This window comes from Microtus oregoni, unplaced genomic scaffold, assembly GCF_018167655.1.
Source record: "Microtus oregoni isolate MIOR12 unplaced genomic scaffold, Mior012 000004F_ref0000308, whole genome shotgun sequence".
NCBI classification, from domain to species: domain Eukaryota; kingdom Metazoa; phylum Chordata; class Mammalia; order Rodentia; family Cricetidae; genus Microtus; species Microtus oregoni.
This window is the reverse complement of record NW_024543063.1, coordinates 44,304,862-44,318,513: the sequence shown is the minus strand read 5'-3', so window position 1 is coordinate 44,318,513 and position 13,652 is coordinate 44,304,862. Positions and strand designations below refer to the sequence as shown.

General features: G+C 45.9%; 1 protein-coding gene across 1 annotated transcript in view; it reads right to left on the bottom strand.

The window, feature by feature from the left end:
* Positions 1-13,652, bottom strand: part of Hydin (HYDIN axonemal central pair apparatus protein) — a 291,897-nt gene that overhangs the window by 266,169 nt on the left and 12,076 nt on the right. Inside the window, exons 4-5 of the mRNA XM_041650001.1 lie at positions 13,182-13,316; positions 4,720-4,919 (exon numbers count right to left, since the gene is read on the bottom strand). Coding sequence (XP_041505935.1) covers positions 4,720-4,919; positions 13,182-13,316 — 335 coding nt within the window. The remainder of the gene's footprint in view (positions 1-4,719; positions 4,920-13,181; positions 13,317-13,652) is intronic.

Genomic DNA, 13,652 nt, shown 5'->3' with positions numbered 1-13,652 from the left:
ATGGAATAGTAAGCTGGACCCGACTATGAAGCACCTTGAACAACTCATGGAGCTCCTCCTTCTAAACAGGAAATTCAGTCCATTTAATTATTTTCACGGTCCATTTCACGTCTTTAAATTGCTAGTTTTTCAAAGTAATGTGGTAGGCAGTGCAGCTGGCAGGCTAAGCTGTTTCTGAGCACTTCTTCTACAACAGCATTTGGGATCAGCATCCTCTGAGTCTGCCTGTAGCTAACGAACTCAGATTCAGAGAACATAAGCTCTCTGCCACGAGGGCACAGAGAAGACACATGGGTCGCACGAGGTGGTGGCTGAGATTGTTCACTGGGATCTCTGTGGCCTCCAGGAATAATACCTATTCACTTTCTCTGTTGCCCTCTGTTTGGATCTTTTCTTCCAACCCCTGATCTTTCTTTCTCTCTCCTTTCCTAGTAGACATGATACCAACTCTCTGGTGATCTCTTGGCGCTACTTCAGGGTAACCTGGAGTTGTTGACCTTTACATTGACCTCTGGAGATGACCGAATGGTTGTGCCACAACCTTGGACAAGTTATTTAAAAGCCGTTTTCTCATCTAGAAAATTGGTCAAGATAGCACCTGCCTCATAAGGTTGCCGTGTGGAGCAAAGGGATAAGGTGTCTGGGATAATGTCTGGCCCCAGGAGTATTGCATGATACAAATGTTTATTGCTATTTTATCATTACCAGTTTTCCAGCAATGCTGGAGGAGGAACCTAAAGATATACTCAGGTGTTCAGTTAATTTCGAGCTTCTATTTCTGCTCCTTTTGCCTTCATTCAGCTCTGGGGAGATTGTTACACACCCACGTACAGCACAACTTAGTCTCCTACCCAAACACCGTTCCTGGGCCTGGTGATCTAAGCAATCAAGTTCAAACCCTCAGAATTCAAAGCCAAACACAATCTGTTCCCACCCAGGTTTTGCATTCCAATTGCAAGCATTCACATGTATCTGACCCCCGGCTCACTTGTCACACTCCCAGACGGTTGGGGTGGGGCAGGTGGGAGGCTTTGGTCTCCTTACCCAAAAAGTCCCCCAAGTACTGCACCTGCTGTGACCAAACAGACGGCCTCCTGCATAGACAACCTGCAACTGCCAGGATCCTATCAGAAAATGCACGGCTTTCCCGCTTGTGACACTCCATTGACAGTCACCACTTACGTGGAACACTGCCACGTGTGGAGCGACTGTGGGCCTGCACGTGGGGTCCCGCTCCTGAAACCCCTTTTCCGCTGAAGGGTTATCAGCTATTGAGAGGCACACACGGAAGTTAATGTTGGTGCAAGGTAAGCCGTGGAAAGAAGCAGGGACGTGCACTCTGCCACTGAGCTGCACCCCTGGCCCACAGTCAATCATGAACACCAATAAAACTTTCACCTTCTTGTATCAATTTATATAATTGGAATAGAAAAGGAGTAAACTTCCAGCAGCCAAGGCATCCTTCCTTTATGGAAGATGCTGAGTCTTCCAAGGCCCATGGTCCTTTCCTCCCTTCCGGCTCAGTAAGACTCTGGCCCTCGAGGACAGGGCCCCATTCTGACTTTGAGAACAACACAGCAGTGACTTCTCCTTTGCCTCTCCACTTTCTAATGCTGCACCTTCACTTTCCTTCCAAATGCATCTCGGTAGCACCAGAACATGCTGAAATGAATTGGATGTGATCCTATTGCAGAACCTCAGCTAATATTCTGCAGAGAAGGTGACGCCAGTGCCACATCTCTAGGACCCGCAGGTTTCTAAATTCTATAGAGAGGTAATGGATACTTCCCCCCGCGTGCTAATTGCTAGCTTTAGATTAGACTAAGCTTCTTCAGCAGTGAGAGGAGTCACCTGGGATCACTCTCACCTCTTGGAGCTGCCCAAGCTCTCTCAATACATCAGATGCTAATTGGACAGAGTGCGTTAGGCACTGGTGTTTAATCACTGCCAGTAATTTGATTTTGCACTTCATTTTACTAGAGGCCTCCAGGCCGAACCGCCTGCAAAATATCAAGTGTCAGAAAACACTCTTACAAAGAAGTGAAGAGCAGTGATCCTCCGGGGTCTGAGGCGGGTTCTGACTATTACACAGTTTAGTTTTGATATGACACCCTCGTTAATATCAAATTCTTAATTATGGATGGAATTTGGTCTTCTGAAAAATCATGAGTCTCGTCTTGGTATATTAAATGGTGACTATCATCTTAGTGCCTTTCCTCCCCATGGTCTCTCTGATATTTCACTTCCAACTTAGGCCTTTAGGTCTTTAAGTCGCTTCCCAACCCTCTATCATCCTCTTCCCAATATTAATCCCCCTTTAGCAGTCAACGCCATTGTGTCACCTGCTAGAGTTCTAGGTCAAAGCTGCACTAAAGTGGAATGGCAATTGTTTATGCTCTCTGGATATTTTATAGCACACCGCTGCTCCTTGTATTAGTGCAGAGACCATTATGCCCATTTTATAGTCCTTGGAACGTGTGTTCTTAGTTTAAGTCATTGCAGAGGTTTGCAGTTGTAGCTTTGCCTCTGTGACATATTGTCGGCCAGGCATCCCATAAACATTTACTGAGCACTTATTTACCCTAGACATTTGCTGAGCGCATGCAGATGAAACAGTAAGATACAATTTTTGATGGGCCTCAGATGTGGGAGCCAACTCTTTTTCTTATCGTATATATAAACCGAACTATCTTATACATCACTTAAACCATTGTTTAAATGAGAACAAAAGCAAGATCTGTTTTAACAGAATTTCCTATGAGATATTGTTTCACATTGTATTTTGAACTAAAAGCGTTCAGACCAAGAGGCAAGGCCTCTGCCTTTATATTCTCCACTGGCCACCAGCTCTATCTCTATGTGTCTATTCGGCATCGTGTTGACAAATGCACCCTGTCTGGGAGACAGACCACCTGAGGGGTTTGTAGAAAGGATACCCACTAGGGAATCTCTGCAGAAATTCCAACTGCAGATTACAAATCCAACCACGTCCCTCTCACTGCAGACATGAGAAGCCTCACTTGCAAACAGAAGCCAAATGTAGCTAAAGCAGAAAAGAGACCGCCGGAAGGATGCCCTGCGGTTCACTGCGCTGGCAATGTGGTTAGAAATCATCAACTTTGTGGACAGGCACAAAGGTACAGTTTCACAAAGAGTGTGGAGAGGAAAACAACAGAATTTGCAAGGTGGGGACTCGAGAGACTTGACCACACAAAAGACGGGCAAAATGAGAAACCTGCCTTCACACAGTGAGGAATGGCCAACAGCGGCTAAACATCCCAATCCTTAGACCAGAAGCAAAAGGAAGAGGAAGTGAGGAGGGTTATCAGATCCTGGGGTCCAGTCTGATGGCAGCTGGGACCACAGTGAAGACAGGGCTCAGCTGAGGAAGGAGAGGGAGAAGGAGTCCCCTACCCGCTTCTTCCTGTCCTCTAGTATTCTGGTGACCCATGGTCAGACACAGTGTGATCTAATGACGCAAGAGGCTTGGGAGGTCATTACCCGAATGGTGATGACAGCCACACAGGAGAAGAGTAAACAAGCCCCAAGTCTGTGTGTGCTAATACAGCTTCGGTGATAACTTCGCGAGGGGACTTGCTAGGTCATTTTCTTCCTCCCACCTTCAGCTGTAAGGTGGGAACGTGGGGACAGGGTCTCTCACGCTGATTTCCAGCTGCCCCTGAGTTTACTCCTCACTTAAACTCCGAATTACTGCGCTAGGAAAATGTGGTAATTTGTTCACAGCTGAATGGGTAAATGAACAGAAATGTCTTAGATATTTGTCAGCAATGTTACACTGTTGACTGAGGGGTTGTTTGTTTGCTTTCTTGGCATTTACATGTATCTGATATGTAAGAAACTGATAGGTGAAAAGTGTTAAGAATTAGACAACCGATCGAAGAGGATATTCTGCCTGCATTTGTTTTTCCATATCGGCTGACTTCTTGTTTACATATAAAAATATCAATATGATAAAACTCATTCCTGAAGGGAAACTATGTGTCAGCTTTCCTCTGCAAACCAAGCATAGCAGCATCTTTTATTTCTTTTTAACAGAAATTAGAATTATGAATATTTGGGGAGCTAGTATTCTTTCTACCAACCGGCATTAGCTCACTTTAAAAAAACAAAAGGACAGACACTTGTTATACAGTACGTGCATTATTCCAGCAGCTTGGCTTTGCTAATGAATTTTATCCTCAGTAAAAACTCTATAAAGTGACTATAGCCCCCCATTTCTCAGATGAAAAAACAGGATCACAGGTCAAGGAATATGGGCAACTCTGTAGAAGATGAAAAGCTAAGGCGTGTGTTCTCCTCACAGACCTCCAGAAAGGATAAAGGCCTGCTGATATCCACTGTGATGTGAAATTATCAATTTATATTGTTTGAAGTCACTAAATTTATGATAACCTGGTGTATCATCAATAGCAAACGAACACAGCCAATATTCCCAATTCTTGGTCAAAAAAAAAAAATCTAGGTTTGCTGATAAATTCCCATGGGTCATCCTATGTATTAAAGAAGGTGACATTTGGTAAGACATGGATGGTAAACCTGGAATGTTCGATCCCTTTAGGATGAAGACACAGCCTGGTCGACAGCAATGTAGTCTCCCAGCTTTGCAGCTGAAGCTGTAACAAGCCAAGCCACCCCCAAAGCTAGTCCAGCCAGAGTTGGCTGGAAGTGATCAAAGGCCAGAGTTGCAGGAATGCATACCTGCGAGCTTTGAGGTGGAACACGGAGTCTTTGTTGCCAATATTTCGGACCAGCAGAATCTTCTGGGTGCTGTATTTCACAGGGCAAGTGGAAAAATTCAGCTCGTCAGGGAAGTCCAGGATGGCTCGAGCCCCTCTGGCTTTGACGGGCACAACAAACTTTTCTCTTTCAGTAATACAGGTCAACATGTGGGCATAATCCTGCCAGGAAAGGATACGATCATTATTTGTGGGAGCCCCAACATGGTCAAGTTCACTGTAAAAGGGAAAATAGGGGTTTATGGCAGGCATTGTGCAGAACAACTCAGAGTGTCCCCCTATAGACTTTCATCATCCCCCCCCCCCCCAACCTCATTTTCCAACCGTTTGAGAAACCTTAACTCCAAGCTTCTCCACTGGTTTATAGGTTTTGACACTTGGCCAGGCCCTTGCCTCTCAATAGAAAGGATGTCAGAGACAACACTTCACTATTTGTCCTGAGAAGTCTGTAGAGGAACACGCTGAGTTGTTCTGCACAATGCCTGCCATAACCCCTAGTTTTCCTTTTACAGTGGTCTGTAAAAGGAGTTTTTTTTTATTTTATTCTTGTTTTTCTTTTCAACAAGTCTCTTTGGGCTTTGGGGACAGAGTAGGGGTGGGAAAGTCTAGCATACAGATTGACACAGATCAACTGTGCCCTGTACTTCATGATGCCACAGGGCAGGGAGGAAGCTGTGGGTTTCCCCGCTAGTCATTCTGGTGAGGGTACAGGTGCCTGGCAAAGTACTGGCTAGGAAACAGACTTGGTTACAACTTCTTCTCTTTACATGAGGATGGAAAAGAAAATGAACACACGAATAATGTCTATGGACATTATTTTATAATGTATATGCGATACAATGCCATCCACTGTGTAGATGCATTAATAAACATAAGGGCAAAATAACCAGTGTATAAACCTGTGGTTTTCTCTGCACCTTCTAACCCCCAGCCCCACCCCCAGCTTCCCAGCAGGCACCTCTCTGGATGGAAATACATCATGTCCCACACCAAACCCCCTGATTAACACTACAGCATACAACACCACATAAAATCCCCTCCCTGCCAATGGGCAGGGGTGAGAGTTGAGAGCAGGAGCTGACACCCAAGCCACTCTTCTTGGACCTGACTGAATCAGCCCAGGCTGCGGACTTTTTCTTAGTCCCCACGAAGACCCCACAAAGCCAGCTGAGGTCCAGCTCCTGTTCAGTACACCCCAACCCAGTTCTAAGACATCCTCTCAGGTTTGCTGCAGATGTCCCCGTCATTTGAGTGACCTTGAACAGACTAACACATTCTAGATCCCCCCCCCCTTTATTTCCTTGTTGCTCTTGAGAACCTACCTACATTCAAGAGATATCCTGAGTGCAGCTACTTCTTGCCACCCTGATCCTAGCATGGCAGTTTCTCCTGGGCTATTGAGACCCTCCTCATTCAAAATCCATTTCCATCAGTTAAGGTAGAAGTGAGCTCAGGCTGTGCCTCTGGTCAAAGTCACACTGGTTGAGGACTCCACAGTGAGGCCTCCATCTTCTCCCCAGCCATATCTCCTCCTGTCCTGCTCGCTCTTCCACGCAGCTACCATCTCCCAGGCCCACTCCGAGCCGTCACACTCAGTGTTTGCTCCATTCACACCTCGCTGTCCTCTGGTTACTTCAGGTGCTTCTGTCCACTCTCTCACAGAGAACTCATTGTCTACTCCATCTAGGCTTAGCCCTTCCATGCCACTGACTTCTAGGCATCCCACACTACATCACAGTTCAGACTTATCAAACATTTGATGAACGTTTGCTGAATTAAGAGAAATCAGTAATACAACACTGGATAGTAGTGAATGGAAAATAAGTAAATAAATAAAGTGATCAAAGGACAGAATACTGGGGAGGGGCCAGGAAGGACCTCTACAAAGAGGAGGCGTGCTAGTCAGAGTGGCCAGAGTGAGGACTGAAGCTATATAGCTGGATGACTCGCTGGGGAAGTATGACTCAGAGCTTGTGGCCAGAGGAAAACATGGCAGGAGGGGTAGAGACCCAGGAGAGGCAGGGGCGGGCAGGGAGGTCACAGAGCATCTCTTAAGCCAGTGACAGGACCTGAGGATGGCAGGAAGCATTAATAGTGTGGACAGCTGATCCCCCACACAGCCCAATTTATAGCTTAGGAAAAGCATTGGTAACCACACGGGCAGTGGACTGTAAGTGGACTTCAGTAGAGAAAGACAGGCCAGCTAGGAGGTCACCACTGTAGTCCCAGGCAAGAGATGATACTGATCTGAACCGTGAGCTAATGTGCTCGCTTCGCCAAATGTCTGCCAAGGAGGAAGTTCTCAATCAGTGTGGTCTGTCACCATTAATCACACATGTTAAATACGGTGCTGGGTGAAAGCCATTCAGCGAATGGTCTGCATGTGCTTCCTTGTGTTGTTGAGGTAATCGTAAGGGCACCCGCTGAAAATGATACCAGGATGAGGACAAGGTAAGTCAGGGCACAGTGAGGGCTTTGAGAAAATGGAGTATCATCAAGAGTTGCAGTCTGAATGAAAAATGTCTCCCACAGTCTCAGGCACGTGGGCACTTGGTCCCAAAGTTGGCCGTGTTATCAGAGATGCTTAGATGGTGTGGCTTTCCTGGAGGAAGTGCGTTACTGAGGGTGGGCTTTGAGATGTCGCAGCCTCACCCTGTTCTTAGTTTGCTTCCTCTGCATCGTGTTTGCCATCTAAGATGAGAGCTCTCAGCTTTCTACCCCAGTGGCCAGGCTCGTCTGCTGCCATGACTCCCTGATAGTGGTTGTGATGGGCTCTCATCCCTCTGGCCCAATAATCCCAAATAAACCTTCATTCTGTAAGTGCCTTTCGTGGTATTTTATCATGATAGAAAAGTAACTAAGACAAATGCTGTGTGGCACGGGACTCATTAGTCTTAAAGAACCAAGCAAGCCTCCTGGTGGAAGTGACCTTTGATGGAGATCTGGACTACAAAAGAAACTAACCAGGAGAGATCCAGGGAACAGAGTGTTCCTGGCAAGGGGGACCATGAACATAAAGTCTTCAGGTAGGTGTATGCAATAAAAATTAATGAACAGTACTCTCAAAATGTATTAAAGTTAATTTGTTGGGCTCTTCGCCTCACAATTGATTTTGCTTTTCAGATGGCAATGCCAAGCTTGGGAATGATGACAGCCGGACATAAGGAAGTACAAATTATAGTGAAATATCTGGTCTTAGGAAGCCCCATAAAACTCAATCACACAACTGTTTAGTCAGATGACAGCGGCATCTTAAAGAGGTAAGCATTGCTTTCATTTTTCTTTAGGTGCTCAAACCCAGCCAGCAAAGTTTTTGTTGGGAGCCATAAACTGGAAAGCAGTCGGAAGAGGATTAATTAAGGCATTGAGGGGCTGCTGCAGAGCCAGGCTCAGAGGCAAGCCTGGGGTGTTTTATTTTAGTTCTCGATGTGTCTTATGTCTTGATGTGTAAGGGGTTTAAGGCAGCTAGAGATGCTGAGGAGGCTGACTGACATGGTACCAAGGACAGTTTGGAGTCTTCTCAAATCCCCAAGTGAAGGTTAGACACTGAGGCACAATTTTTTTCTCTTAACTGATTCCCACACCCAGAAAAGAACATGAAGACAATTTAAAACAGTGCCTTTAAAGCACACTCCAATCTCCAAGGTTAGGAATATAATATAATATAACATAATATAATACAATATCTATCGCAGATTATGTAACACGCCAGTAGATACTGCTTTATTGGTTTGGGATGAACTCAGATATGATGACTCAGGAGCCTAAGCTATTGCTCCAGCTGATGGAATTCCTTCCTGCGATGCAGAGCCATCAGGTCACCATTCAAAGGCAGGGTATTTGTTCCACGCTCTCTCCCTTCTACCATGAGACTCTGCCGTGAATCACCCCACTGAAGGGCTATCCCAGTAACAGTGCTCTCCAGACAGCCTTCTTTCTGACCTTCCTCTTCAAACCTGAAAACCAGCAGAAAACACTAGCAGAGAAGAATTGATTGTCTGGGAGTAAAACGAATTGAATCCTGGTTTTTACATTAGTTCCTTGATAGAAAGCAAATGGGCATAGATATCTCTGGAGACTCAGCAGAGGGAAACGGTGCCTTCTACTCCAACAAATGACTGGATGTTAAGGTCAAGGTCAAAGAGGCTAAAGCCTTACCTCCCCTTTCTGCCTTCTGTGTTGGGAGAAATGGCAACAGAGTGAAAACCGATGTGTGATGTGGGAGTGTCATATATCAATCTGTTGATTTCATTGGTTAATCAATAAAGAAACTGCTTGGCCCTGTGGGTGGAGTAAACAGAACAGAACGCTGGGAGGAAGAGGAAGTGAGGTCAGACTCCACAGCTCTTCTCTCGGGAGCAGATGCCTGAGAGAGATGCCATGCCCCGCTCCTGGGCAGACACACACCATGAAGCTCCGACCCAGGATGGACTAGGCTAGAATCTTCCCAGTAAGACTGGTTCTCACAGATTATTAGAGATGGGTTGATCGGGATGTTAGAATTAGCCTGTAAGTGCTAGAGCTAAAGGGCCAAGCAGTGTTTAAAAGAATACAGTGTCCGTGTAATTATTTTGGGTAAAGCTAGCCGTGGGGGTGGCCGGGTGCCGGGGACGCAGCCCCGCCGCTCTTATTACTACAGATGTGGCCAGGAGTTAGTGAAGTCCCCGTGTCGTCTGGATAACCTTCCAAATCCTTAACCAGTGACAAGCATTTGCTAGATAGTAGCTTCTCAATCTAGATTCACCCTCAGAAGGAATTCCTTAGAGCTAGAATTTGGAGTTTCCAAACTGGAAACTAGAATTCTTTTGGAAATCCTAGAGAGTTTAAAAAGAAATTGACCAGATATCCTGGGTTTGGCCTGTGTCACTGGTAGCACCTCCTGTCGTTGAGCTAAGATCTTAGCGTCATGGGGGTAGCTATATCCCATCTGTTAAGAGAACCATTTCTGACCTTGGGTATGGAAAGAGAGCCAGGATTTATGAATTTATTTTAATTACTGGTTGTTTAAATAGATAATGTGAATTTACTTTTAGAATTCACGTGAATAATATCACCCACGAGGACAAGTGATTTCCCTTAAGTGCAAAGAAGCGTGATCTAGTGCCCTTAACCCTGCCAGTCACCTGCGCTTGCTTCCACATCCACGCACTCTCTGCCTTCACCCTGTTCCTAGGATCAGCCTCTCTCTCCTACATATCAGATAGCAACCCTTCTGTCACCCCAGTCCCGCCCCAAATCTCTGGATTTTCCTCTTTCTTGAACAGACACACTTACAATAGACCAGCTTACAATCACATATCAATGTTCTATTCCAATGTGTCTAGCACTATGCTGGGCTGTGGGGTTACAGGACGGGCCTAGACAGAACTAGGGAGAGCTGAATCTAGACAGAAAGAAAATAAAATTCCTAACGACGGAAATTACCGATTAGGAGAACATGCCTGCTGCCTATAATTCCAGCACTGAACTGGCAGAGGCAGGGGAGTCAGTAGTTCGAAGGGATTCTCAGCTGAACAGTGAGTTCAAGGCTCGTCTAGGTGCCTCGGGATCCCATCTCATATCCACCCTAAAAGATGTTATGGTATCTATACTTTAATTCAAAGTTCTGGCAATAGAATTTATGATTATTATATATCTAGGGCACATAAAATATGCTAATGTTTTGTCCTTCTTGAGACATGTATTAAATTTTATAGGAAAGCCATTTTTGACAGCTAATTGACCATTTCCCCTAAAAAACATCCGCAGAGAAAACAGAATAGTGTAACAAATGCCTCTACACTCATCACCTAGATTTAACCATAAATGATATGCCTTCATTCTGATCTCATCTAAACATGATTCTTAAAGCTCCATCCTGCATTCCCTCCTCCGAATACTGCTACATTCTCACCCTGCAGCACTATACAAACATGCTTTCTCGAGCCTGAGTCAGTATTCTGTGCTGCCTCCTAACCAGACTTAATATTTTCCCAGCTCAATTTAATAATAAACATAATTTAAGAGGTCAAGAAAATAAATGACAGGCTCCAGAATTCCCTGGTGCTATTTGACTAAAACACCATTACGCTTCCATGGTGCATGCTACATACAATGGCATTAGTAGACTAATAACACAGACAGTGTTTTTTTTTTTTTTAAGTCTGTGTGGGAGGAGACAGGGAAAGCCAAAGTGAATCGACTGCACCTGTTATCTGGGCAGTTGGCATTCTTGGCAACCACCATGCCCAGGAAGCCAATCAAAAGATGGCAGGCAAGAATGCAAATGGCTTATCATCTTCAATGTGCTGATAATCCAACTGAGCTTATTAAATGTGTCTTAATTTAATCTTAAATAGAGCTTATTAAAGTCTAATTTACATATCTCACCCCCCCCCAGATGTGAGGAGCGTGAATGAGAATGGCGAGGGAAGGGTCAGCAGGGGACACAGAGGCAAACTGTGGTGCTGAACTCTTTGACTATCAATTCAGCCAACGGAAGAAACAGGGACACTCAGTGAAATGACTGTTTCCTAAGCCATATCTGGCTTCGTTTCTCCTCTGCAACAGCACGAAAGACAGCATGCCTGAGTTTAGCTGGTCATTCTGTGCACAGGCCCTGTCGGCTTCCCAACAGTGAGGAGTGGGACACTGAATGCTGGATACTGCTGGCAGCTGTAAGAGGAGCCCTGGAAACCAGAATATCCCCTACAGGGCCTCATGCTTGCTGGGTGAGTCCTTCATCACTGACCTGTATCCTCAGGCCTTCTTCTTCTCTTTTTAATCAAGAAATGGAGTCCCAGAAAGTTACCCAGGCTGGCCTTGAACTCATTCTATCACCCAAGAAGGCCTTGATCTTGAGAACTGTCTGCCTCATCCTTCTGCATGGTTAGGATTGGGCACCTAGGCCACCAGGGATTGGCTCGACAATCCATAGCAAAAAACCTCACATACAGATTTCTCTCCTCCCTTCTGTCAGCGGTCACCAAACAGGACAGAAACTCCACAAACACCACCCAAGAAACAAACAGTATGACCAGTGACGAGGCAGGAAAGAGTCACAGGAGACTGCCCATTTAACTATTGTTTTCCATTCTAGTTCCTTCACACTGTGGTGAGATCCCTTCTGCCATCTCCTGAGTATCCAGGTGGGCTCAAGAAGGAGAAAACCTAACCAGCAATTGTGCCTGCGACTCCTGCGTCCTAGCTCCTTCCCTCCAAGGAAGAGATGGGGTTCCTATGAACTAGGAAAGCCTGGGGGTGCTGCTGAGGGGAAAGGGCCTTAGCTTTTGGCTGTTTGTGTGCAGACAGGGTTCAGCTGACCAGGCAGGGCTTTGCTGTTAGCTGTTTCTTTCTGGCCGTGGATGAGGGAGCTTTTATGGGAAGTCAGCCCTTTACAGAGAACTGGTTATCTAGTAGACAGTGGGGATCAGGAAATTCCATCTCAGCCTGGAGCCCTGACTATATTTTTGCTCAAATTGAGGTTGACTGCGATCAATATTTGAATTCAGGTCTCTTTCCCAAGTTATGTTAGAATCCTGGGAGGGAGGACACACAACCTACTAGTGTCCTGTCCTATAAACCCACTGTCTATCCTTTCTCTCAGCTCACTGCATCCAGGCAGGACCTTCTCTTTATTGGTGGCTCTCTGTACACAGTATAAACCTGCTGGATCCAGGCTAGCAGGGAGTGTCCAGCAGTGCCAGGCTTCTTCATAGACGAGTGACTTAGGGCTCATGGGCACCCTCGTCACCCAACAATTCTTTGCTCATTGCTAGTAGCATGGCAACCCTCCTTCTGCTATCTCCCTTTCTCCCCTCACCACCACCAAATCTAAAAGTGACAATCTCCAGAGCACCGCCAACACAAGCTCTGATGCCATGTTTGCACACAGCTTGTCCTGGGGTTCAGGGGCGGCAGGGGGTTGGTCTTCAGCATGATGGTGTTGGGAGGTGGTATCCCTTTAAGAGGTGGAGACTGGAGGGGAGCTCAGTGCTTCTGCAAGTTCTAGTTTCCTTTAACTCCATGTTATCTCCCCTTTGCAGAGGATGCTATCCCTCATGAGGTGACTCAGCTAAGGTAGTGGGTGGGCTTGCTGCAGTTAGAGCTGTTGGCAGGGTCAGCCTCTAAGACGGGGGAGGTAGATAAATCCCTTCTTCACACGCCTACCCTCAGGTATCCATAACAATAATAAAACCACTGACAAAAACCCAGACTAATACAACTACCATCAACAACAAAATACCATCACCAGTTCTACCAAAATATCAAGACCCACCAAATAAATGTGACCCTTACCACCACCACCACCACCACAGCCCACTCCTAATACCACCACTACCGTGAACACCAGGCAGTCCTGTGAGTTGAACTACGAAGTGCTTGAGATACATACTCTTTTTTTTTTTTTTTTTTTTTTTTTTTTTTGGCCAGTGTTGTCATTACCTTGTTCTCCTCTGGCGTGAAGAGGATTCGGAATATAGACGGCACTCCTGGGGCCACCTTGTGACCGATGTCTTTGGGGCTGATGACTTTAAAGTAAGGTGAGCTTTCTTCAACAACTTTTACCATCCTTGGGATCTGCAGGGAAGACACACGATGGTCACACCAGGCACAAGAGGAAGGCACAGTAAGGCTTCCGTCCACTCCTTGCTATGTGTGACCTTCACCAGGGTTTCAATGGCTTCAGCTGAAAAGGGAAATGGTGGAGACTACCTTTATCCCACAGTCAGTCTTCAAGACTTTAAGCACACACTCAGGAGGAGATACCAACGTCAGCATCAGCAGATGCTCAAAAGTGGCCTGGTCTATACAGTGAGACCCTGGGGAGAGTCAGGGAAAGAGAGAGAGAGAGAGAGAGAGAGAGAGAGAGAGACAGACACAGACACAGACACAGACAGAAACAGACAGACATAT